This window comes from Tursiops truncatus, unplaced genomic scaffold (assembly GCF_011762595.2).
Source record: "Tursiops truncatus isolate mTurTru1 unplaced genomic scaffold, mTurTru1.mat.Y mat_scaffold_93_arrow_ctg1, whole genome shotgun sequence".
Classification (NCBI taxonomy): domain Eukaryota; kingdom Metazoa; phylum Chordata; class Mammalia; order Artiodactyla; family Delphinidae; genus Tursiops; species Tursiops truncatus.
Window position 1 is genome coordinate 77,114 of NW_022983463.1, and position 26,733 is coordinate 103,846.

At 45.1% G+C, this 26,733-nt stretch overlaps 1 protein-coding gene and 1 long non-coding RNA gene across 5 annotated transcripts in view; both read right to left on the reverse strand.

Annotated features, from left to right (window-relative positions):
- Nucleotides 1-1,467: 1,467 nt before the first annotated feature.
- Nucleotides 1,468-5,148, reverse strand: LOC141277798 (uncharacterized). Its single transcript, XR_012329648.1, has 2 exons — nucleotides 4,703-5,148; nucleotides 1,468-2,198 (listed from the first exon to the last, which is right to left on the reverse strand). It is a non-coding gene; the product is annotated as an uncharacterized lncRNA (long non-coding RNA).
- Nucleotides 5,149-5,587: 439 nt separating this feature from the next.
- LOC117310985 (BOLA class I histocompatibility antigen, alpha chain BL3-7-like) overlaps nucleotides 5,588-26,733 on the reverse strand; it is a 39,297-nt gene continuing 18,151 nt past the window's right edge. Inside the window, exons 1-8 of one of the 4 annotated variants that reach the window (XM_033850491.2) lie at nucleotides 8,915-9,069; nucleotides 8,316-8,585; nucleotides 7,839-8,114; nucleotides 6,943-7,218; nucleotides 6,714-6,824; nucleotides 6,251-6,283; nucleotides 6,063-6,110; nucleotides 5,588-5,899 (exon numbers count right to left, since the gene is read on the reverse strand). In XM_033850491.2, coding sequence (XP_033706382.1) covers nucleotides 5,895-5,899; nucleotides 6,063-6,110; nucleotides 6,251-6,283; nucleotides 6,714-6,824; nucleotides 6,943-7,218; nucleotides 7,839-8,114; nucleotides 8,316-8,585; nucleotides 8,915-8,990 — 1,095 coding nt within the window. In that variant the 5' untranslated portion in view covers nucleotides 8,991-9,069 and the 3' untranslated portion in view covers nucleotides 5,588-5,894. The other 3 variants (XM_033850493.2, XM_073799852.1, XM_073799853.1) reach the window with 3 other exon arrangements.

A 26,733-nucleotide genomic window follows, 5' to 3' on the forward strand; every position in this document is an offset into this window, starting at 1 on the left:
GGACCAACTTAGAGTCTGCCGACCACAGGATGACTTTGGGACCATCCGACTACATGGCCTGTCTACACGGCTGAGGGTAGCAATGCAGAGACCAGAATAAATAAGGAGTTCAAGTCAAAGGTTTTTGGGGCTCACTTCACAGGAATCCAGATCAAAATTATATTCCCCAAAAACTGGCCCGATCTTCCAGGTAATTGGGGATTTTTAAAAGAGAAAACTTTGTAGGTAGAAACATAAACGTAGGAAATGAAAAGCCAGGTAGCAGCGCTGAGCGTTAGCGCTGTCTCACTGTCATTGACAACGATGCTTCCAGTTTCCGCAAGAACCACAGTGGTGAGTTAACTGGTACGTGATGTGACCACCACCCCTGCATCCTTTAAGTCTGTGAGGATGACGTTAACTTCCTTCATTATCCCAAGACACGATATTGTCTTTAATGTTCTGTCGTGGCTGAGCTTGGGAGGCTTTTTCAGGGGATTCCACTAAGCCTTTCTGACTAAAAGCTTTTACTTCACAGATTAAAAAAAACAATATGAGGGGCTTCCCTGGTGGCGCAGTGGTTGAGAGTCTGCCTGCCGATGCAGGGGACATGGGTTCGTGCCCCAGTCCGGGAGGATCCCACGTGCCGCGGAGCGGCTGGGCCCGTGAGCCGTGGCCGCTGGGCCTGCGCGTCTGGAGCCTGTGCTCCGCAACGAGAAAGGCAACAGCGGTGAGAGGCCCGCATACCACAAAAGAAACAAACAAAAACAACAATATGAGCTCTCTGGGTGACATTTCCAATTACAGCTCATAAACTTGAGAAAACCAAAGGTAAGATTTTTCCAGATTTGGATGATGCCCTAAGGATAAAAACAACTTTTCCCTCTGGGTTATTACCCACGTTTATATTTTGGCCTAAACAGTTATTCTCTTGATACTGTACTTATGGAAGCTTTTTATACTTTATTATTTGTTTTCACTGGAAGAGGCAGCCTTAAAACAAGTTCTATCGCGGTACTGGAATGGAGTCTCCATGATCTATTTTTCACTCCTGCTATTTATCTGGCACCATGGTAGGTGCAAGAATACAAGTCCACCCAAACCAATGATTCTTTATCACTTGTGTGAGCCAGTGCTGCTTTGTGAAATGTTTGCTCTCAGCTCAATACAGACATTGAAAGTGAGTGTAAGCAAGTAAACTTCTACCTTTATCTTTTCCCAGACTGGTAATTGCCAAGAAAAAGATGAGCATGTATATCATGTCATTGGATCTACTAAGACAGTTGGATCATTAGTTCCTCATGGACCAGAGATTGAGTAACTTGGTGTCTAAACTACTACTGATACTTTTTAAAGACTTTTGTGGGGATCACATGTAAACTGATAAGTGATATGGATACTTTCCCCAGAAAGATGTGCATGTACAAAGAAATATGAAACAGTATAAAATGTCAGTGTTTATGTATGGATCCCATGAAGACTTATAGATCTTGTTTTTTTAAGCTTAGAAAGAGACAAAGGTAGGGAGAGGACATTTTGAGTAATCATTTCATTATTGAAAAATGCACTCTGCTTATCTGAGTATAAACTGGAGTAGACAGAAGCTAGACCCCATAACAGAACATCACAGAAGAAGTTGAAAGATGTCATTTATTACTTATTAATCCATCCAACCTGATTGCTTACAATGTACCAGGTCAAGTGCTCGTCTAGATCACTGCTGCAAAAATTGAAATTTGTCATTCTTTTTCCCTTCCTCACCTTCAACCTCCACCCCTAGAATCTGTACCCTCTTCCCAAGTTAGGGGAATTTCGAACTTGAAGATCTTGGTAGGAGGTAGAGACCACCTCCTTCCATAGGAGAGGAAAACCTGCTTCCAAACATTCTGGCAGGTTGAAACAGCCTGAGGCTCCACCAGGCAGGTGACCCCATGCTGGACTCTGACTCAGGACGTGGTGACACAGAGAGGCGGGAACTGTGCTGAACGCTTTGGCACATGTGGCAGAAGCAGCAGTAGTGTCATCCAGTTGTCAGGAGCAGCAGAGACAGCAGGACGAGCCGTAGGGCGCGCTGTCCAGCATCAGGGCTGACAGTGCTGTGAAAAGTGGCATCTGTGCCCACCTGCAGGGGCAGGGGTTCCTCTGTGGGACCCGACCTGGGTGGGATTGTGGATTCTGTTCCTGGCTGTGTAGTCTCAGGGCTGTTCTGTGGCTTTTTCCTGAAATAAAACAAAACTACAATCAATCTCTCTTTCCCGCCCTCTCTCTCTCTCTCTCTCCTCTCTCTCTCTCTCTCTCTCTCTCTCTCTCTCTCTCTCTCTCGTTCCATTTAGAACAATTTGAAACCCTTTTTTGCCCATAAAGAATTGCATGAGAATACCATGTAGCGAAACTCTGAGACAGCAGGGATTCAGAGACTCTTCCCCGCTGCTTTATTGAGATATGATTGATCTACAATATTAAGTAAGTTTATGGTATGCAACTTGTTGACTTGATATACTTTATATTGCAAAATAATTACCACTGTAGCATTAGCTTCCAACTGTATCATGCCCCATAATCACCTTTTTCGTGTGTGTGGAGAAAATTTAGGTCTACCCTCTTAGAACTCAAAAGATTTTCTTTATGCTGAGTGGATAACTGCTTCTTAAATTTTCCACCTGGCTATACTGCATGGTAGAGAAAACATGTATCTCCCAGAAAATGTCCTGCCTTTTTCTTCCCAGGGAAGAAACATTTCAGTGTGGATTTAAAACCCCTCCCCACCCTGATTACTCTCTGATCCCTGACCTCAGTGGATCCCAATCTGCCTGAGCCTCAGGACTGCTTGTAGGGATTCTGACAAAGTACTCAGCCTCTTCCCCGACCCGCCATCTCATAATGTGGGCATGAGGTCCAGGAATCCCTTATGAACAAGCCCTACAGGTGAGGCTGATGCACAGCCACGTGGGAATCCTGGTCTACATCGTTGCTACTCAATGTGTGATCTGAAGCCCAGCAACATCAGCACCAAACTTGTTTAAAATGCAGATTCTCACGCTCCCTTCCACCTGAGGTGTGCAGGTGGTGCACAGGAAGATCGGGACCCCCTGGTCTCTTTGCCGTCTAGACTCGGTGTTCAGAACCGTGCGGTCTGCTTGGGTGTGTGGGCTGATCAGATCGCATAGCGCTGGGGGGTCCAGGGTTCAGTCCTTGTCCTTCCTCATCTGTAGCCAATTCTCCCCTGGTGACCTCATCTGTTCTCAAAGCTTTAAACCTCATTTATAGGGTGTCACCCCCTCCAACTATTTCTCCAGCCAGGTCATCTCACCTGAACCCCAGACTCAGTTTGCACTTTCCTAAAGCGAATGCCAGTCCTGTGGCCTCTTCAAATATGCTGCTTCCAGAGTCTCCCCATTTCTGCGGAAGGTGCCCCACATGTCTACTTGCAAATCTCAAAATTTGCGGTCTTCCTTCATTCTGCTTTCTTATAACCCAAATTTCATCCATTAGGAATTGCTATAAAACGCCACTTTCAGAATATATCCAGAATCCAATCAGTTACTATTACTTTCCCTGCTCACACCCCAGACAATCACCAGTATCTCCAGCCTGGACACTGCACCATTTCCTACAGTTTCCTCTATGGAATCTCTTGCCCTTCACCGCCTGATTCTGCCCAGCAGCCAGATGTTTCTAGAGAGTAGTCACACCAGGTCAATCTTCTGTTCAAACCATCTTGTAGGGGTTTCCCTGGTTGCGCAGTGTTGAGAGTCCACCTGCCGATGCAGGGGACACGGGTTCGTGCTCCGGTCCGGGAAGATCCCACATGCCGCGGAGCGGCTGGGCCCGTGAGCCATGGCCGCTGAGCCTGTGCGTCCAGAGCCTCTGCTCCACAACGGGAGAGGCCACAACAGTGAGAAAGGCCCGCGTACGGCAAAAAAAAAAACCCCCAAAAAACCATCTTGTAGACTCCGCACATTACTCAGACAAAATCAAAACCCTTCTAATATTGTCTAGGTCTATATGATCTGTCCGGACACTGCATCTCATCTCAGTTCCTCTCTCCTCCAGCTACGATGGCCTCCTCACTCTTCCTTGAACACACAGGCACTCTCCTGCCCTAGTGCACTGGCACTGGAGGCTCCCCCGCCTGGAGAGAACTTGCCCCAGACATCCTCGTGGACATACCTTCATGTCCTTCACATCTCTACTCAAAGGTCACCTTCTCAATCAGGCCGACACTGTCCACCCTAGTAAAAGACATCATCCCTGTCCCCACACACTTACACGCTGGGTCACCTTCCTCAAAGCACTTACCAACTTCCAATGTAAACACTGCCCTCACTTACTAGTCTCATAGTGCACACTCTGCCCTGTCCCCTAGAGCATATACTCCACACGGCTGACAAGTTTTGTCTGTTCTTAGTTCCCTGAGGTTTCCTAGATGCAAAAATAGTGTGTCATGTACCTGGCACACAAAAATATCAATTGAATGATCAGTGTAGAGCACCTCCCTATTCTAGAGACAGTGTCTTTATTAACGTGACCTCAGGCCACATGCTGTCTTGTGGCAGCTACAGCACAACATCCATTTGCAACGACATCAATGCCGCCTGTACTTTCCTCAGAAGGGCTGATCTCCCCTCCCTCCCACACCAATCAGTCTGCACACCACACACCATGCTCCTTCTCGCTTCAGAAAAGAATATCCTGCACTTATGCGTCCTATATTCCAACATACCCTGACTCTATTAGACTCTGCTTTCTAAATCCATCAGTTTGGACTGGAGTCAGCACTAGGCTTAGAAGATCTAAGGGCAGAAGAGGGGCCAGGCTGCAGAGAAGAGAGAAATCCAGCAAGAATTAAGTCAAGATGAGAGACTATTGGGTCCCTTCTGTTTGCTAATTCCAGAATCTGGTTCCTTTTAAAAGATGGGGAAAAGTTGGAAAGAAGAATCCAGCTGACATCTCTAGAAGGAGGGCAAGAGCTGGATGAGGCTGAAAATTGCTCTCTAGATACTACTGAGAATCCTGTGTGCAGGGCCCCCTTGGACTTGTGGGGACAAGACAGGCAAAATGACTCCAGCTGCTGTCAGAGATGCGGACACACAGAGAAGAATGAGACCAAACTCTGCACATGAAAAACAACAGTCATTATTCCAACGACAACAACTAAATAAGCAAAATATAAACACGCACAATAAAGACAGGGTCCGAGGATGGGAGCAAGGCCCGAGCCAAGGCTACCTGGTTACAGGAAGCCCTTGCTGCCCACAGTCCTGGAGACAGTACGAGGCCCAGCTGATTTCTGAGCCTCTGAGATCACAGGTCCTGGTGGGACAAGGTTCTACTGAAGTGACGAGGACAAAGGAACAGAGCAGATGTCCTGGCAGAGCAGTGACCCCATCAAAGCCCACGATGCAGTGAGCACGGAGTGGGCACAGGCCACGTCCACACTCAGCTCCTCACCGCCTCCTCCCGTCCCACCTACATCAGACAGAGCACAGAAAGCACACAGATTCTGGAAGGTTCTCAGCGCTTCCATTTATTTTCTCTCTCAAACTTTAAGAATCCTTTCCTTTATTATCCCATCAACGCCTCATGGCAGGAATTAGAAAGAACAAAATTCATATACAGATTTTATTTCCAACAGGCAAGATAAGACATTATTACTCAGTGCACCACGAAGTTAAGACAGGGATGGAGGTGGCCCAGCCCTGCCTCTGCTGGAACAGGCAAGTGGATCAGGGAAGAGAACACAGGTCAGAGTGGGGAGGGTTCGTGGTGGGCAGGGGTGGGCCAGTCTCCCCACCTCCTCACATTATGCTACGAGGAACACAGACACATTCAGATGCAGCCGCAGAAAGAGGAGTCACGGGATCTGAAGCCACAAAGTGGGACCGTGCATCACCCAGTCCCACGAGGCTGCTATCTCACACTGTGAAAGAAAATAATCATGAACAAATTCAGGTCAGTCATGTAAGTGCTGACCTTCCCAACAGCCCCCCACATGCTCAAATGTCCCATTCAAGGATCCCCACCACCCGGGGCATCTCCTCCACCCCAACATCTCTCCCAATCTAGGCCCTCCAGGGTCTCACCTTTAGGATCCGTGAGAGACACATCAGAGCCCTGGGCACTGTCACTGTCTGGGGGAGAACAAAACCAGGACGTGGTCAGAACCCACAGGAGAGAAACTAGAGAAGGAACTTTAGGAGGGTGAGTCCCCCATGGCCTCCTGTCTGCACCCTCACAAGGGTCTCAGGAATCACAGCCCCTGCACACTTACTTGCAGCCTGAGCGTAGCTCCCCCCTTTTTCACCTGTAAGAAGAAAACGTCACGTGAGAGGCCAGGGAGAAGACTGAGTTGTGAGATCCTAGAGGAACCCCCTAGTCCTGGACCACAGAGAACTTTCCAGAACTGTTGACCAAAACCCATGATAGGATCAGGAACACAAAGAAAGGAGATGTGCGGGGACTGGATCAACTTCTTCCCTCCTGGGGGTCTGTCAGCAGGAACATTCCCTCTCTGACCTTCAAGTGCTGGTAACCTGGTCCCCAACTGGAATTATGAAGGTGAAAAAACCTCATTCATTTCCACACATGCTTTACAAAAGGGTAAGTGCCAGTCTACAGACTGACAAGCAATGTCTCTGAGTGGTGCTGCCCAATACACATGCAGGCAAGCTTCCACCTGGGCTTGAACCCCCCTGTGACACAAGAAAACTCAGATCCCTCCCCCACTTCCCTACCTGAGTGCTTCTTCCTCCAGATCACAGCTCCAGCCACCACGGCTCCAGTGACCACCAAGAGAACCAGGCCAACAATGAGGACCATGATGGGGACGGTGGACTGAGGAGGTTCTGTGGAGGAAAGGGAAGGGGCCCTGACCTCAGACCTGAATCCCGACCTTGCTGAACATGTCGAGAGGGGCTCCTGCTTTATCTGAGAGGAAGCTCCACCCCACACGTCCCTCCTTACCCCATCTCAGGGTGAGGGGCTCCTGAAGCCCCTCGTGCTGCACATGGCACGTGTATCTCTGCTCCTCTCCAGAAGGCACCACCAGGGCCGCCCACTTCTGGAAGGTTCTGTGTCCTGAAGGCCTGGTCTCCACAAGTTCCATGTCCTGGGTCTGATCCTCCCCATCACGCTGCCAGGTCAGTGAGATCTCCTTAGGGTAGAAGCCCAGGGCCCAGCACCTCAGGGTGACCTCACGATCAGAGATGGGGTGGTGGGTCACGTGTGTCTTTGGAGGGTCTGAGGAGGAAGAATCAGAAAATTCACACTTAGTGTTACCTTCATGGGCCACTGAAGCAGCATCATGTGACCATCCTGAGAACGAACAGCACAACAGGTTTGAAAAGCAGCAGCAAAAACACCAGACACCAGCCTGGACTCCGGGGTCTGGGAAGATCTCCCAGTCCTTGGAAAGTTCTAGAATAAGGATGAAAGCCAAGGTAGGAGGCTCCATGTAAAGGGGAGAATACAGAGCAATTGACCTGACTTTGGTGGAGGCTGAATAACTCAGAAAAGCTGGAGTCAGGCCTCCTAAAATGTTCTCAGGCTAAGAACAGGCTTGAGAGAGAAAGTCATGGTTCACAAGATGGGGGTCAGGGTCAAAGGGCGCCGCTGGTCAGTTATTTCAGGGATGGCTTCCTGCTTCTTCCCCAAAGAGACTGGATTCCTTCACTGTCTTTCAGAGAAGTGAGGCCACCGGCGAGTCACTGTCTTGTACCGAATATGAAAACCTGGGCGGATTCCTCCCTCTCCCGACAAGAAGTTGGGGCGGTGTTCCCACAGGGACCCCATTTCCTCCCCTTGTGGGAAGCCAGCTCCAGCCCGAGGGGACACCAGGGAGGCTCCGCGGCCCCTCGTACCTGCGCGCTGCAGCGTGTCCTTCCCGTTCTCCAGGTATCTGAGGAGCCACTCCACGCAGGTGCCCTCCAGGTAGTTCCTGCGTTGCTCCGCTTCACCGGCCGCCTCCCACTTGCGCTTGGTGATCTGAGCCGCCGCGTCGGCCGCGGTCCAGGAGCGCAGGTCCTCGTTCAGGGCGATGTAATCGGCGCCGTCGTAGGCTAACTGTCTGTACCCGCGGAGGAGGCGACCGTCCGGCCCCACGTCGCAGCCGTACATCTCCTGGAAGGTGTGAGACCCTGACCCCGCCCCGACCAGCCGCAGCGATTAAACCCAAACTGAAAATGAAACCGGGTAAAGTCCCGCCGTTTCCTCCCGAGTCGCGGGGCCGGGCGGGTCCCGCAATGTTGGGGTGACCCTCGGACCCGGAGACTCGGGGCGACGCCGTCCCGTCCCTGGGGATGGGGGTCGTGACCTGGACCCGGGCCCGCGTCGCTTACCGGCCTTGCTCTGGTTGTAGTATTCGAGCGCGGTGTTCAGGTTCCTTCGGTAAGTCTGTGCGGCGCCCTTGCAGCCCCGCGTCTCCCGATCCCAGTACTCCGGCCCCTCCTGCTCCACCCACGGCGCCCGCGGCTCCATCCTCGGATTCGGGGCGTCGCTGTCGAACCGCACGAACTGCGTGTCGTCCACGTAGCCGACGACGATGAAGCGCGGCTCCCCGCGGCCGGGCCGGGACACCCCGGTGTAGAAATACCTCAGGGAGTGGGAGCCTGGGGGCGGGGAGGGGTGAGACCCGGTCCGACCCTCCTCCCGGCGCGGGTCCCCGGGTCCGAGGTGACGGGGCCGGCAGGGGGGAGGGGGCGAGGGGCTCGTGAGACGGAAAAGGTGTGGAGGTCGGAGAAGGGCCGGCACCCCGTGGGGAGAGAACAGGGGGCGGGAAGCAAGGGAGGGACAGGCGGGGACCGGGGTGAGGGGGCGGGTCTGGACCGGGGGTGGGGGGGCGGAGGCGTAGCTCCTTCCCTGGGACTCCCGACCCCCGACCCCCGGGGTCTCCTCGCTCCTCCCCGCAGAGGCCGTTCACTCCCGACCCCGCACTCACCCGCCCAGGTCTCGGTCAGGGTCATGGCCCCCGTGAGGAGCAGAAGGAGGGTTCGCGCCGCCATGACCCACAACATCGGCGTCTGAGGAGAAACTGCGTGCGGCGGGTCTGTGGAGACTTTATAACCGGGAACCGCGGGGACGCTGATTGGCTTCTCCAGAAATCGCACACGCAATGGGAGTGAGAAGTGGGGTCGCGTCACGAGTATCCAGGCAGGAGGGCCCGACACAGGTTGTGAGAGAGAAAGTGAAACTCCGGGAGACTGGGAATCCCCACCACGGAGCGTCCCCGCCCCAGAGACCGCCTGACACCCTGAGAGCCTGAGAGCCTGCCCCTCCCGGGACCTGGGACTCTGCCTGATCCCTCCCCTCCTGCACCGAGAGCTCTTTGTCACAGTGTCTCCCTGAGTCCTGGCCCAGGGACTGTGTAGTCAGCGATTTTCACAACATTGTGGTCAGAATATTTATACAGTCTTACAAACTAGTGACGACCCCCCCAGATAATTTTACGTGGATACTTCTATCGGTACTTTCCAAAGTAGAAATAATAAAGTTTAAAATTTTAAATTAATTTATTTAGAATACTATTAATAACCCATGATTTAATATGAAAAATAACTACTTCCCAAAATACACACGGTAGTGGGAAAAGTGGAGCTTTTCAGATTTTTATATTTTTGCAAGTCTCTCTGTTTCTTGTCTGTCTCATTAGAAGACCCCTGGATGTTCATGTTTGCTTCTTCAATGAATCCGTTCTTTTGATTGAAGTCTATGAAAATAAACAGGCCCACACACATGTAGGAGTAGTATTTTCAAAAACCTTTTCAGACAGTCATGGATGTTAGTCTTTGATACAAAACGAAAACTACACAAGTGGTAGTTTCTCAAAGGTTATTTTCAAAGTGGACCTGAAACAATATTATTAACTATTTCCTATTCTGTTACGTTAAACTCCATAACCCTATTTTGCACATTGAATGTCTCTTGGACTAAGGTAAGATTTTAAAGAAGTAATACGTTGTTTCACTAAGTTATATAGATCTTCCAGTGTTATTCATTCTTTCAAGTAAACATTGTATTCCTTGAAGAAGAGGGTAGTTCAGGTCACACAAATTATTTTCCTTGGGACATAGTACTTAGGAATGTAGCAGAAGGGCTTGATGGGTACTTCTCATGTCATCTTAGAAGGTACTTTTAAAATGTGGATTTAAGGGAGTTCCCTGGCCGTCCAGTGGTTAGGACTCAGAGCTGTCACTGCCATGGCCTGGGTTCAAGGGTTCAATCCCTGTTCAGGGAACTAAGATCCCACATGCTGTGGGGCGTGGCCCCAAAAAAAGAAAAAGTGGATCTAAGGATAATTTAGGGAACAAAAGAATTTTAATGTATTTTTTAAAGTTTATTTAATGAGGTATAGTTGGTTTACAATGTTGTGTTAATTTCTGTTATACAGCAAAGAGATTCAGCTATACATGTGTATATACATTCTTTTTCATTTTCTTTTCCATTATAGCTTATTAAGGAAAGATAAAAATTTGTAATGCATCAACCAGAAGGTTTTAAAGCAAACCTGCTTTTTTTTTTCTGCAAGTAAGTTGTGGTGAAAATAATTATATTGCAGTTTGCTACAGTAGTCTCCATCGCTGCTAAGTTATACCTCAAAGCAAATGTCAACATAATGGAAAGTCAAATAATATCTTAGTAATGCTATGAAAGTAGGTTTCACCTCATGGATCTCATGAAAGGGTCTCAGTGACTTCAAGGGTTCCACAGATCACACTCTGAGAACTGCTGTTCGAATAAACCTGGGAAAATCTCCTAACTGACCCTTGCCTTTGCCTCCTCTTCGTTTTGGAGAATCCCTCTCCCTGAGCTGGACTCCCTGCCTCCCCACACTTAGCTGAGGGCCCTGCCCCCGGGGCTCCTCTAGGAGAGAACTTACCCCTTGGAATTGATCCCAGAGAGTGTCATCAGTCCGGGAAGGAAGGTAGGGGGACAGGTGTTTCCCGTTTGGACCTGGAAACAGTTTGTGCCTGAAGGTACCATACCCACTCATAACCTAGTTTGGTTTTTTACACACCAGCTAAGTATGTATTCATATCCCAGACAGAAATCTGACATCGTCTCTAAGAGAAATAATATTGGCCCTTTCATGAGTCCAGTATATCTGACTTGAGGCCCAGGAAACATGAAGAGCAGTCCTGTCCAATAGAATGTTCTGTTGTGAAGGAATTGTTCTATATCTGTACTGTCAAAATCAGGTAGCCACTAGCTACAGGTCGCTCTTTAGCACCTCAGAAGTGGCTACTGTGCTAAGCACCTTAATGTTATTTAGTTTAAATAACATTAAATGTGTGGCTAGTAGCTAGCCTATTGGGCATTGCATATCTATAATGTTCTTAATTTCCAGTCTCTTCCCCCAAAAAGATACTGTGTGACTCATAAGTTGATGCATATTAAAAGAACCTTCATATGGAAATCATGGATTTGCCTATGTGGGTCTTAGATATATCCTTAAAATGCAGCATGCGCAGAAAGTTTCATTAACATGTATTTTAACAACTAGAGTGTTCAGACATTAAGGACACCGTGGTTTATCACCTTAAGGTCGTATGTGTTCAAGACTGCCCATCGCTGGGCTAATTCTTGTCTTTATAACCTTGAGCTCTTGCTGTTCTTTTCATTAACCTGGTAAATATAAGCAGACACTGAAGTCTTCACTTAGCCCAAGAGAAAGTATTCACTGAACACAGCAGATATCAAATACCTTGCAGGACCTGTACATACTTGTGAAATGATAAAGCAGGAGATGTAAACCTTAGAATCCACCAGCTTAGAATTCTTTACTGACTGCTCCTGCTATTCGTTCCCCCCAAATTCAATCAGTTCTGTTTCCCTTCACCCTTGGACCTCTCTCTCCTAAACAAAAAAATACTTGAATTTTTTACATTTGGGGAATGAAGAGTTGTATGACCCAAAGGTGAAAAACCACTAAAAAATCATAAATTTTCTCTATGTCAACCAGACATTCACAAAGATACTAACACATGCCCTTATCAAACTCAAAGACAAAAACATTGACAAACAGGTAGCAATGTTTTTCAGCCAAAGACCACCAGGAGGAAATCTGTGGGCAAACAAGTTGGATTTATTACTGGATGCAGCGAGGGAGATGACACACCATCGGGGACCATGGTGTCTTAGTGTGAGGTGTTACAACATATACAGGAAGTGGGCTCTGGTTGGGTGATTTTGAGGAGGGTGTATGGAGGAGGGGCTCACTCTAGATTGGGTGTTGTCAGGAAGTGGGGACAATTCTATGACTGGGCATGTCGGTGAATCTTCCCTGTAAGGAGGAAAGACTAGAGTGAGGATGCAGCTGTGATTAGAAAGAAGCCGTGGTCGCTGGTATCAGCACAGGGAGAGGTTTGATACATTGTGAGGTGCATAGTGCTGCCTTGTTTGGTGTGTGCTTGGAGAAAATGATGTTGTGGTCTTGTTTTGTCTCACTGTATCATGGTCTCAGGTGTCCTTGTCTGATGTTGATGTTCTGTGAGGTGACATATGTCCAACAGGAGAAGAACACGGCTGCGTGGTGAGCACCAGCCCTGCTTCTGGCTACGCTGAGGCCTAAGGTAAACGTCAGACCAGCTTCTGATGTTGGAGGCTGCTTTGTCCTTCCTGAATTCAGTGTTTAAAAAAACTAAATCCCAAACAAAACATAATTAAAGTGTATTAGAAAACAATTTGGAAAATAAGAAATGCAAATGTCAAACAAATATATAACAAATAAATGTAAAGAAAAATGCAAATCTGGAATAAGAAATGGGAATAAGTTAAAATCTATCATCTTGTCAAAGATAATAGTAAGAGGAGAGTATTGACAGGAATTTATGGAGAATATACTGTCATAAAGATTGATGGGATTGAAAACTGGTACAAAAATTTTAAAGGTCGCTATGCAGAATGTCTCAATTTCAGTATATTTAAATTAAAAAATTTTTTAATTTTGTATTGGTGTATAGGTAATTTACAATGTTGCGGGGTGTTTTGTTTTCTTAGGTGTACAGCAACTTGACTCACTTATGCATAGATGTATATATGTCCTTTTTTGGGTTCTCTTCCCATATAGGTTATTATAGAGTGTTGAGTAGGGTTCCTTATGCTATACAGTGGGTCCTTGTTGATTATTTTATAAATAGTAGTGTGTATATGTTCATCTCAACCTGCTCATTTTTCCCTGCCCACCACCTTTCCCTTTTGGTAACCGTAAGTTTCTTTTCTAAGTTTGTGAGGCTGTTTCTCTTTTGTAAAGAAGTTCATTTGTATCCATTTTTAGATTCCACCTGTAAGTGATATCATAGGATACTTGTCTTTTCCAGTTTCGCTTCCTTCCTTGTGGCTGCAAATGGCATTATTTCATCCTTTTTATGGCTGAGTAATATTCCACTGTGTATATGTATCCTATCTTCATTATGCAGTCATCTGTCCTTATACACTTAGGTTGCTTCCATGTCTTGGCTATCGTACATAGTGCTGCCATGATCGTTGGGGTGCCCGTGTCTTTTAAAACTACGGTTTTCTCCGGATCTAGGCCCAGGATTGGGATAGCTGGGTCACATGGTACTTGTATGTTTACTTTTTTAATCAACCTCCATACTGTTCTCCCTAGTGGATGTACCGATTTACATTCCCACCAACAGTGTAGGAGGGTTGCCTTCAATATGTCTACATTATGAGAGAAATTTCTCTTTCAGAAATTTATCCTGCGAAGATAATCACACATGTTCTCAAGAATATATATTCAAGGATGTTCTTGAATTGTGGTTTAAAAAAGCAAAGAATGGAAAAAATCTAAATGCTATAGTCATTGTAATGATGGTAACTATGAATAGAGGAACACTAAATAAGAATTAAAGCAATAATGCCATGTGATTTACATAGTGGGTCAAATTTATTCCTCAAAGCAAACCCACGAGGGGACTTCCCTGGTGGTCCAGAGGCTAAGACTCCAAGCTCCCAATGCAGGGGCCCGGGTTCGAACCCTGGTCAGGGAACTAGATCCCGCGTGCCACAATGAAGACCTGGTGCAGCCAATAAATAAATAAATTAATTAATTAAAACAAAAAGCAAACCCATGAGGCACCCAACATGTGATGCCTTTGTATAGACACAGAGAGAGAGACTCAGAGAGAGGAGACACAGAAGTGGAGACTCAGAGAGGTTAAGGAGTGTATATTTCAAGGCCACCTTCAATCAGGATCTGGAGACACTGGAGAAAAAATGAAGAACAACAGTTAGGACCTGGGTGATGTGCGACAGGCACTGTGGTGAGGGAGATGGACAGAAATGACAAAGATAAATGTAAATCACTACTGAGCTAAGTGCTGTGAGGAAGAAGTTCATGATATCATGAAAGTAGATAACCAAGAGACCTGACAGCTCCCCTACCACTGTTAGCAATAATATTTGAAAGATGTAAAAGATATATGGTATATAAAACAAAACAGAATTCTATACAATTATATAAAATCATAGAACCAAAAAGGGCTCTTTGAAATTAAAAATAATGTCATAGAAGTGTATAATTCAGTAGATGAATTGAAAAATTACAGTCATACTCACAGTAAGTAATAGGAATAGAAAAGTAATGGCAAGGAGGAGAGAAGACCTGTAAGAATATTCCTCTGTCAATCAAGAGATTCCAGCGAGTAAGCAATACAAGTTTCAAAAATAAGGGAGAGTAGGAAATAATAAAAAAATTTTTTCAAGAAAACCTCTCGGAGTTTACAGACAAAAATTTACATCTGAAATGGCCTAAGCAAACTCTTAACTGCAGTAGATGAAAACAGACAGGCGCTAAGAAACATCACAGTGAAATTGCAGAAAGGATGGAAAAGAAGAGAGACCTTGAAAACTTCAAGAGGCAAAAAACATGGGCCTGGAGGCTAGAAGACAGTGAAGCAATGCCTTCCGAATTCTAAGGAAAAAAATCAGTATTTCCAACACAGAGTTCTATATTGAGTCAAGATGAGAGTAAGTCCTAGGGTAGCCTAAGACATATCAGAGTTAAAATGTTTTCCTTTCCATGTTCCCTTCTTCAGGATACTGTTAGACAAAGTGCGGGGGAAATGATGGAGAAAACCAACAACAGGGAAACATGGGATCCAGGCAACAGGGAAGCCTTGTAAAATTATACAGTAGGAGAGAGAGGCAGAGGGCTGCCCAGAATGAGGAGAAGGAGTTCCGGGACGTTAGCCCTGCCCCAGGGGTGCAGGGAACCAGTCTCCGTGTGGCAGCACGGAGGGCTGTGGGAGAGTCTGTGCAAAGAGGTGAAGTTGGTGGAATATCCGATGTGCTTGAATGTATTCAGAAAGGCTTAGATTCTGCGCAGAGTTTTAGAATGATTTAAAATGAGTACAATATGGGGCTTCCCTGGTGGCGAAGTGGTTAAGAATCCGCCTGCCAGTGCAGGGGACAAGGGTTTGAGCCCTGGTCCGGGAAGATCCCACGTGCTGCGGAGCAACTAAGACCGTGAGCCACAACTACTGAGCCCGCCTGCTGCAACCACTGAAGCCCTCGCACCTAGAGCCCATGCTCCGCAACAAGAGAAGCCACCACAATAAGCCCGCGCACAGCAACAAAGAGTAGCCCCGCTCGCTGCAATTAGAGAAAGCCCGCATGCAGCAATGAAGACCCAAAGCAGGCAAATAAACTAAAAAAAAAAACAAAAAAAACAGTACAACCAAAGTACGACATTATTTATTCCAGCGAAATCTTAAATATCCATTCAAGAAAAGTGATCATAGTCTACTAAATGCTCACTTGTGACTAGCATTTCCGTCATCATAGGGCAAATATTGCACAGCGAGCTAATCAAACTTACAAAACTGATAGATGTATAATTATAACTATTTTGGGAAGACAGGGGTGTGTGAAAGAAAAACCAATTAACTAAAGATGATACATAAAACTGAAAGCAAAGGAGTATTAAAGGCATGCATTTTAGAGACATAGAAGAAACAATTAGAGAACCAGCTTAAGAACTAAAAGAGCTTCTCTCTGAGATTCAAGAGACGGGGGACATGGAAGATTGGGGACATCGGTCCAGATATCAAGTCTTATAGAAGTATTTTACTTTTAAAACTATGTGCACATATCCATTAATTAGCTAAAAATAAAAAGACAACCTAGTAGATGAGAGAATGGCCTTTGGCCTTAGGAATTGTTCTGTTAAGAAGAGTCATAGAAATGGAGCAGTAGTTGGAAGGGAACTGTACACAGAGTGGTGGATGTTTATGGGAGAATTTTGTTTTGATTTATTTATTTTTGTTTGATTAATTTTAATGGGAGGAATTGCAGCATGTTTGTAGGCAGGGATGAAGGAGCAGTAGAGAGTGGGAAACTGATGACACAGGGGAGGATGGAGTCGGATCCTGTACCCACGCTGAGGGGCAGCCTTAGACAGGAGGAGACCATCCATCATCACTGGTGGGAAAGTGAGATACAGGTGCAGTTGTGGGAATAGTGGAGGAGGAGGAGGATGTAACTCTCACCCGAGTGCTCTTTTTTTTCTGAGTGAAAAAAAAATGCTCATCATTAAGAACAGGGAGTGGGGATGAGTGGAGGGGTCTGAGGGGAAAGGAGGAAATGAGAAATCGCCCTCTCAGGGGTGTGAGGGTGAGCTGACTGGGAAATGGCGTCTGCAGAGTGCAGGGTGGGGGCCACTGAGGTCTGGGCTGTTCAGCTTAGAGAAATTTCCAGCTCTTGGGCAACAACACGAGGATGTATAAGAAACGAAAGAAAAATGCAACAAAATATCTGCAAATGTGAGGATTACATTCTTTTTCCTTTGTCATTTATCACTTTCGACACTTTATTACTTGCCTTACAGTGAACATACATTATATCCTATATTATACGTTACACATATACATCATGATAAGAATTCAAAAGCTTTGCTTAAATTTTTAAAAGGAAGGCAAGTGGGCAGAAAAAGTGAAGAGCTGTGGGCACAGAGCTGGACGTGCCGGGCTCCGTGCCTGAGCTCTGGGCAGTGAACTCACACAGCCTTTTCTCCTTTTCTCAGGACCGTGTTTTCTTTGGAGACCAAGCAGGATTTTTCCCTTCTTTTTTCAGTGTGGTCACTTATTAGGACCTTGTCACCTCTTTGATGCTTTTAAGATAGTTTTTATATTTTACATGGCATTTTCAGCTATTTTCAGTGAGCAGAATTCTCCTTACAATCCAGCCCATCTTTTCCAGTAATGGAATTTCTGTGGCAGAATAGCTCAGTTAAAAGACTTTGGGTGCCAAAGTAGAGAATGTGTGTCCTAATGCACGATCTGAAGAGGATGTGTCAGGTGTTTTACAAGTGCAAGGGATTTTAATGTAATTTTTGAAAGCATATTTACCTACACAGAAGGGGACTGAAACGGTACTCAAGGGTATACAAAATAAATAATTTATGTTCTCCCTCTCGTCCCCCATTTGCCCAAATCCTCTACTTGGCAACCACTGCAGTTGGCAATTTCTCATTTTCCTTCTCCCCAAATATATCTCTACATTAATGAATACTGTTATGTCAGTAAAAGAGCTCAGGCCACAGACTGGGAGAAATTATTTACAAATTCACATATCTGATGGAGGACTTGTTTTAGAATATACATAGAATGCTTAAACTCAGTAATATGAAAACAATTTAAAAATGAAGGAAAGTCTGAACACACACCTCTTCAAGAAGATCTATCCATGGAACTGCATATGAAAAGATGCTCAACATGATATATTATTAGGAAATGTAAATTTTAAAAAATGATGTATCATCACACCTATTAGACTAGCTAGAATCCAAGAACTGGTGATACCAAGTGCTGTCCAGGATGTGGAGCGACAGAAACCCTCACTCACTGGGGCAGGAATACGAAGCAGCACAGCCCCTAGAAATGATGGTCAGCAGTTTCTTATAAAGCTGCACATAGACCCTCCATCCAGTCTACTGAGCGCTCTAGTCCTCATGCAACTCATCTGAAAACTTATATATGCACAAACCCCTGCACACCAAAGTTTATAGCAGAGCGCCCCTCAAGTGTGGGCTGCACGTAGTGACTTCCTTCTAAAGGCTACAGTATGGAAAGTAGGGAAGTAAAAATAGAAGTTCACAAGGCAAAACCTGGGAAATGTACCTTAGCTGGGTGATAAGGTGAACTTATTACTGATTATCAAGTGGAGAGTATACACCCTTGTTGTGTGGAGAATGTCACTTCATCTCTGTGGTCTTCTTCCCCAAAATACTTTGCCCCAGTCAACCAACTTGAATAGAGGGACATTCTACAGTATCCCTGAGCAGTGTTCAAAAACATCAAGGTCATCAAACACAAGGGACCTCTGAGAGACTGTCACAGCCACAGGAGCCTGAAGGAGACATGATTGGGACTTAGCACAATGTGTCTTTGATAGGATCGTAGATCAGGAAAAGGAAAAACGAATGAAGTCCAAATAAATTCTGGAGTTTAGTAATAATGTATCAATATTGCTTCATTAGCTGTGACAAATGTATGATGGTGATACAAGATATTACCACAGGGAGACTGACCGTGGGAGTTACAGGAACTCTCTACTAACTCTGCTACTGTTTTTGTGAATCTCAAACTACACTAAAATGAAAAAAAAAAAAAAAAAAAAGAATATCTGCCAGAAACGAACAGGGAGTGAAATAAGAATCGACTGAGTTTTCCAGAGTGTTTTCATCAATGAGCTGGAGAGATGGGTTGTGGAGAGGAAAGATGGAAACCTCAGACACAAGGCAGCGCTCCAGGGCTCTCCTCCCCTCTAATCCCTGCCGCATCCCTGAGCCCTACCCCAGAGCTGCTCAGGCAGCATCTTCATCCCCTGATTGCTGACCAGCCTCCAGGGCAGCCATCTCTGTCGGACTCAGACCACAGCCCATCCTCTCCCTTCCCTGTGCTGAATAGGAGAGGGCGGAGTGGTGGCGCCCCCGTGTGGCCACAGTTGCTGATGACAGGAGACCTGAGCTCCCCTTTGACCCCCTTACAAAACACCTGCCCAGGGTTTCCTTGGGCTCCTAGCAGTGGGTGAGTGCTGCGCACAGAAGTTGGAGTTCATCCAGTGTCAAGTTCAAAGTCTGAACTGTTACTCAGAATACATGCTGACACGGACCTTTTTCTCCCCATCAAACTACGAAGGACTAAGGCCTCAGGGAGGATCAGATTTCAAGGCCATTAACAGCTGGTTCCCAAGTCCAGGGTGGACCCCACAAACAGACTGGGTGTCCTCAGTCTCCACGGGTGGGACCTTGAACCCCAAGTCCTTGTCACTTCTTGCAGCTGCTGACAGGGTTATAGACTCTTCCTCTAGGGAATCAACTCTGGAACCTCCATCCCTAGAATGGGGTAGAAGGGAGGGCAGGGGGAGGGGGAGGGGGAGGAGATCCCCTAAGATATCTGCCTATGAAGATGGGGAGGCTCCTGGAGAAGTGAGGAGAGGAAGGAAACAGTGACATTAGGGGATGGAGGCCAACAGGAGTGGAGGGGGAGGAACGAGAGAGGAGAGGCGCAGGGCGGCTCACTCAGTGGACACGTGTGCAGGGAGGGTGGGGTCTGTGTGGGGAGAGGCACAGGGGTTTCTGGCCTGGGCGCTGGTAGAGGCTCTGTTTTTCACCTGGATGATAAGTACACAGGTGTCAGCTCTCTATTTTGCTGGTAAACGATGCTTAAGTTTTCGGTGTTTTCCTGTCCTTACAGGTATGGTATAACTCAAATACACCTGGAAGAAAGAGAAAAGAGAAAAGGAGAGAGAGGAGGTGGTTAAAGGAATTCCGCTCTTCCAGAGAAATAGCCTCACCCCCAGTCCTCACTCCACCCCACACACACATGGTGCTGGGGGGCAGCAGAGAGACTCAAAGAAGGGAGAGTCCATCCCAGCTCACAGCCCGGGGCTACCTGGACATCGTCTCCCTGTGAGCTAAGACAGCGGTGACCACCGTGCCAAAAAGACTGGCTAAAGACCTTTGGAAAAAGACCTGCCCAGCTGGTGGAGGTGGAGAGCAGAGGACAGGAGAGCAGAAGACAGGACATGGAGTGGAGCCTGGAGACCACAGTAGGACAAGTGTCTTGTCTTCTCATTCTCTTGACATTGCCTTTCTGTGAGCAGATATTTTTCATTTCAATGAAGTCCAGCTTATCACTTGTTTCTTTTATGGATTGTGCCTTTGGTGTTTTATCTAAAAGGTCACTGCCATACTCAATGTAACTAGGTTTCCTCCTATGTTACTTCTAGGTGTTTTACACTTTTGCTTTTTACCTTTAGGTCTGTGGTCCATTTTGATTTAAATTTTGTGAAGGGTGTAAGGTCTACATCTAGATTCTGTTTTTTTTTTTTTTCGCATGTGCACGTCCAGTTGTCCCAGCCCCATTTTTCGTTTTAACATCTTTATTGGAGTATAATTGCTTTACAGTGGTGTGTTAGTTTCTGCAGTATACCAAAGTGAATCAGCTATATGTATACATATATCCCCATATCTCCTCCCTCGAGCTTACCTCTGGGCTTTCTGTCTTGTTCCGTTGATCTGTGTTTCTGTGTTTGTGCCAGTACCATATTGTCTTGATTACTGTAGCTTTGTAGTATAGTCTGAAGTCAGGGGGTCTGATTCCTCCAGCTCCGTTTTTTCCCCTCAAGTCTGCTTTGGCTATTGGGGGTCTTTTGTGTCTCCATACAAATTTTAAGATGTTTTGTTCTAGTTCTGTAAAAAAATGCCGTTGGTAATTTGATAGGGATTGCATTGAATCTGTAGATTGCTTTGGGTAGTATAGTCATTTTCACAATATTGATTCTTCCAATTCAAGAACATGGTATTTCTCTCCATCTGTTGCTATCATCTTTAATTTCTTTCACCAGTGTCTTATAGTTTTCTGCATACAGGTCTTTTGTCTCCCTAGGTAGGTATATTCCTAGGTATTTTATTCTTTTTGTTGCAATGGTAAATGGGAGTGTTTCCTTAATTTCTCTTTCAGATTTTTCATCAGTATTGTATAGGAATGCAAGAGATTTCTGTGTATTAACTTTGTATCCTGTAACTTTACCAAATTCATTGATTAGCTCTAATAGTTTTCTGGTGGCATCTTTAGGATTCTCTATGTATAGTATCCTGTCATCTGCAAAGAGTGACAGTTTTACTTCTTCTTTTCCAATTTGTATTCCTTTTTCTTCTCTGATTGCCGGGGCTAGGACTTCCAAAACTATGTTGAATAATAGTGGTGAGAGTGGACATCCTTGTCTTGTTCCTGATCTTAGAGGAAATGCTTTCAGTTTTTCACCATTGAGAATGATGTTTCCTGTGGGTTTGTTGTATATGGTCTTTATTATGTTGAGGTAGGTTCCCTCTATGCCCACTTTCTGGAGAGTTTTTATCATAAATGGGTGTTGTGTTGAATTTTGTCAAAAGCTTATTCTGCATCTATTGAGATGATCGTATGGTTATTATTCTTCAATTTGTTGATATGGTGTGTCACATTGATTGATTTCATGTATTGAAGAATCCTTGCATCCCTGGGATAAATCCCACTTGATCATGGTGTATGATCCTTTTAATGTATTGTTGGATTCTGTTTGCTAGTATTTTGTTGAGGATTTTTACATCTATATTCATCAGTGATATTGGCCTGTAATATTCTTTTTTTGTAGTATCTTTGTCTAGTTTTGCTATCAGGGTGATGGTGGCCTCACAGAATGAGTGTGGAAGTGCATCTTCCTCCACAATTTTTTGGAAGAGTTTGAGAAGGATGAGTGTTAGCTCTTCTCTAAATTTTTGATAGAATTCACCTGGGAAGCCATCTGGTCCTGGGCTTTTGTTTGTTGGAAGATTTTTTAATCACAGTTTCAATTTCCTTACTTGTGATTGGTCTGTTCATATTTTCTATTTCTTCCTAGTTCAGTCTTGGAAGGTTATACCTTTCTAAGAATTTGTCCATTTCTTCCAGGTTGTCCATTTTATTGGCATAGAGTTGCTTGTAGTAGTCTCCTAGGATGCTTTGTATTTCTGCAGTGTCTGTTGTGACGTCCCCTTTTTCATTTCTAATTTTATTGGTGTGAGTCCTCTCCCTCTTTTTCTTGATGAGTCTGGCTAATGGTTTATCGATTTTGTTTATCTTCTCAAAGAACCAGCTTTTAGTTTTATTGATCTTTGCTATTCTTTTCTTTTTTTCTATTTCATTTATTTCTGCTCTGATCTTTATGATTCTTTCCTTTTGCTACCTTTGGGTTTTGTTTGTTCTTCTTTCTCTAGTTCCTTTAGGTGTAAGGTTAGATTATTTATTTGAGATTTTTATTGTTTCTTGAGTTTGGCTTGTATAGCTATAAACTTCCCTCTTAGAACTGCTTTTGCTGCATCCCATAGGTTTTGGATTGTCATGTTTTCATTGTCATTTTTCTCTAGGTATTTTTTGATGTCCTCTTTGATTTCCTCAGTGATCTCTTGGTTATTTAGCGATGTAGTGTTTAGCCTCCATGTGTTTGTGTCTCTTACATTTTTTCCCCTGTAATTCATTTCTAATCTCATAGCGTTGTGGTCAGAAAAGATGCTTGATATGCTTTCAATTTTCTTAAATTTACTGAGGCTTGATTTGTGACCCAAGGTGTGATCTATCCTGGAGAATGTTCCGTGAGCACTTGAGAAGAAAGTGTAATCTGCAGTTTTTGCATGGAATGTCCTATAAATATCAATTAAATCTAACTGGTCTACTGTGTAATTTAAAGCTTTTGTTTCCTTATTTATTTTCATTTTGGATGATATGTCCGGTGTAAATGAGGTGTTAAAGTCCCCCACTATTATTGTGTTACTGTTGACTTCCTCTCTTACAGCTGTTAGCAGTTGCCTTATTTATTGAGGTGCTCTTATGTTGGGTGCATATATATTTATAATTGTTATATCTTCTTCTTGGATTGGTCCCTTGATCATGATGTAGTGTCCTTCCTTGTCTCTTGTAACATCCTTTATTTTAAAGTCGATTTTATCTGATATGAATATTGCTACTCCAGCTTTCTTTTGATTTCCATTTGCATGGAATATCTTTTTTCCATCCCCTCGCTTTCAGTCTGTATGTGTCCCTAGGTCTGAAGTGGGTCTCTTGTAGACAGCATATATGTGTTCTTGTTTTTGTATCCATTCAGCAAGCCTGTGTCTTTTGGTTGGAGCATTTAATCCATTCACGTTTAAGGCAATTATTGATTTGTATGTTCCTATGGCGATTTTCTTTATTTTTGGGGTTTGTTTTTGTTGGTCCTTTTCTTCTCTTGTGTTTCCCACTTAGAGAAGTTCCTTTAGCATTTGTTGTAGAGCTGGTTTGGTGGTGCTGAATTCTCTTAGGTTTTGCTTGTCTGTAAAGCTTTTGATTTCTCCATTGAATCTGAATGAGATCCTTGCCCGGTAGTGTAATCTTGGTTGTAGGCTCTTCCCTTTCATCACTTTACGTATATCATGGCACTCCCTTCTGACTTGCAGAGTTTCTGCTGAGAAATCAGCTGTTAACCTTATGGGAGTTACCTTGTATGTTATTTGTCATTTTTTCCTTGCTGCTTTCAATAATTTTTCTTTGTCTTTAATTTTTGCCCATTTGATGACTATGTGTCTTGGCATGTTTCTCCTTGTGTTTCTCCTACAGAAGACTCACAGCACTTCCTGGACTTCGGTGGCTATTTCGTTTCCCATGTTAGGGAAGTTTTTGACTATAATCTCTTCAAATATTTTCTCAGGGCCTTTCTCTCTCTCTTCTCCTTCTGGGACCCCTATAATGCGAATATTGTTGCGTTTAATATTGTCCCAGAGGTCTCTTAGGCTGTCTTCATTTCTTTTCATTCTTTTTTCTTTACTCTGTTTTGCAGCAGTGAATTCCACCATTCTGTCTTCCAGGTCATTTATCCGTTCTTCTGTCTCAGTTATTCTGCTATTGATTCCTTCTAGTGTAGTTTTCATTTCAGTTATGGTATTTTTCATCTCTGTTTGTTGTTCTTTAATTCTTCTATGTCTTTGTTAAACATTTCTTGCATCTTCTCGATCTTTGCCTCCATTCTTTTTCCGAGGTCCTGGATCATCTTCCCTATCATTATTCTGAATTCTTTTTCTGGAAGGTTGCCTATCTCCACTTCATTTAGTTGTTTTTCTGGGGTTTTATCTTGTTCCTTCATCTGGTACATAGCCCTCTGCCTTTTCATCTTGTCTATCTTTCTGTGAATGTGGTTTTTGTTCCACAGGCTTCAGGATTGTAGTTCTTCTTGTTTCTGCTGTCTGCCCTCTGGTGGATGGGTCTGTCTAAGAGGCTTGTGCAGGTTTCCTGATGGGAGGGAGTGGTGGTGGGTAGAGCTGGGTGTTGCTCTGGTGGGCAGAGCTCAGTAAATCTTTAGTCCCCTTGACTGCTGATGGATGGGGCTGGGTTCCCTCCCTGTTGGTTGTTTGGCCTGAGGCAACCCAACACTGGAGCCTACCTGGGCTCTTTGGTAGGGCTAATGGCAGACTCTGGGAGGGCTCATGGCAAGGAATACTTGCCAGAACTTCTGCTGCCAGTGTTCTTGTCCCCACAGTGAGCCACAGCCATCCCCCGCCTCTGCAGGAGACCCTCCAACACTAGCAGGTAGGTCTGGTTCAGTCTCTTATGGGGTCATTGCTCCTTCCCCCAGGTCCTGATGCACACATCACTTTGTGTGTGCCCTGCAGGAGTGGAGTCTCTGTTTCCCCCAGTCCTGTCAAAGTCCTGCAATCAAATCCTGCTAGCCTTCAAAGTCTGTTTCTCTAGGAATTCCTCCTCCCGTTGCCAGAACCCCAGGTTGGGAAGCCTGATGTGGGGCTCAGAACCTTCACTCCAGTGAGTGGACTTCTGTGGTATAAGTGTTCTCCAGTCTATGAGTCACCCACCCAGCGGTTATGGGATTTGATTTTGCTGTGATTGTGCCCCTCCTACCATCTTATTGTGGCTTCTCCTTTGTCTTTGGATGTGGGATATCTGTTTTGGTGAATTCCAGTGTCTTCCTGTTAGTGATTGTCCAGCAGCTAGTTGTGATTCTGGTATTCTCAAAGAGGGAGTGAGAGCACGTCCTTCTTCTCCTCCATCTTGGTTCAGGCTCTGTATGACTTCTAATCTTCCAAATTTGTTAAGTGGGGACTTCCCTGGTGGAGCAGTGGTTAAGAATCCGCCTGCCAATGCAGGGGACACGGGTTCGATCCCTCGTCTGGAGAGATCCCATATGCCGTGAAGCAAGTAAGCGCGTGCGCCACAACTACTGAGCCTGCGCTCTAGAGCACGTGAGCCACAACTATTGAAGCTCGTGTGACTAGAGTCCGTGCTCTGCAACAAGAGAAGCCACCACAATGAGAAGCCCTTGCACCACAATGAAGTGTACCCTCCGCTTGCTGCAACTAGAGAAAGCCCGTGCACAGCAAGGAAGACCCAACACAGCCAGAAATAAAATAAATAAATTTATTTAAAAAAAATTTGTTAACATGTGTTTTATGGCCCAGAATGTGGTGTATCTTTTTGAATGTTTAATGTGAGCTTGAGAAGACTGTGTATTCTGCTGTTGTTGGCTGAAGTAGTCTATAGATATTGATTATATCCAGTTGATTGATAGTGTTTTGAGTTCAATTATGTCCTTACTGATTTTATGCCTGCTTGCTCTGTCCATTTCTGAGAGAGGGATGTTGAGGTCTCCAACTAAAAGAGTGGATTCATCTATTTCTCTTATCAATTCTATCAGTTTTTGCCTCACATCGTTTGACCCTCTGTTGTTAGGTGCATTCACAGTAAAGACTGTTATGTCTTTTTTGGAGAATTGACTCTTTTATCAGTATGTGATGCCTTTCTTGCTATTTCTGATAACCTTCCATGTGTTGAAGTCTGCTGTGTCTGAAATTAATATAGCTACTCTTGCTTTCATTAGACTAGTGTTAGCATGGTATATTTTTCTCTATCTAGAAGCTCTGTGCCATGAGTTGGGTTCTCCCCGTCATGCTGCCAGATCAGTGTTATTCCACAAGGTAGAAGCCCAGAGCCCAGCATCTTAGGGTGACCTCACGGTCAGAGATAGAGTGATGGGTTGCATGTGTCTTTGGGAGAATCTGAGGGGATGAATCAGAAAATTCAGACATTTTGCAACCGTCATGGGACACTCCAGCGGCACACATGTGACCATCCTGGGAACAGACAGGACAGTTGAGTTGGGGTGAGAAAGACACCAGCCTGGACATGGGGTCTGGGATAATCTCCTGTTCCTTGGATAGCTGTAAGTTCAGGTTGAGAGAACTCAGAGTAAGAGGCTCCAGGTTTCTGGGTTGGAGAACACACCACTTCTGGTCCTGACCTGTGTGGGGGCCAAGTAACTCAGAAAAGCTGGAGTCAGACCTCCAGACAGATTGAGGGTGAGGCAGAGAGCAAGGCCTGAGAGAGAGAAAATCACCCAGAATATAGTGCCCATTGCTGCTGCCAGGGTCAAAGGGAACTGTTAATTAGTTACTTCAGGGATTGTCTTCCCCTCCATACCTGGAGAGACTGGATGCCTTAGTTGTCCTGAGAGAAGGGCGGGACCTCAGAGTCACTCTCTTGGCACAGAATCTGGAATCCCCAGAGGACTCTTCCTGTGGTTCTACTATCAGACATAATTTCTTTTCTTGGCTTCTTTTTTCTGACTTTTTTCTATTTATCTGTCTAATAAGTATCTTATTAACATTAATCTTTGACTTAAGAAACATTCTAAAGAGGAACAGTTTCAACATTGTCTTGCTAAATTCTGACCCTGTTCTTTAGTAATTACTCACAT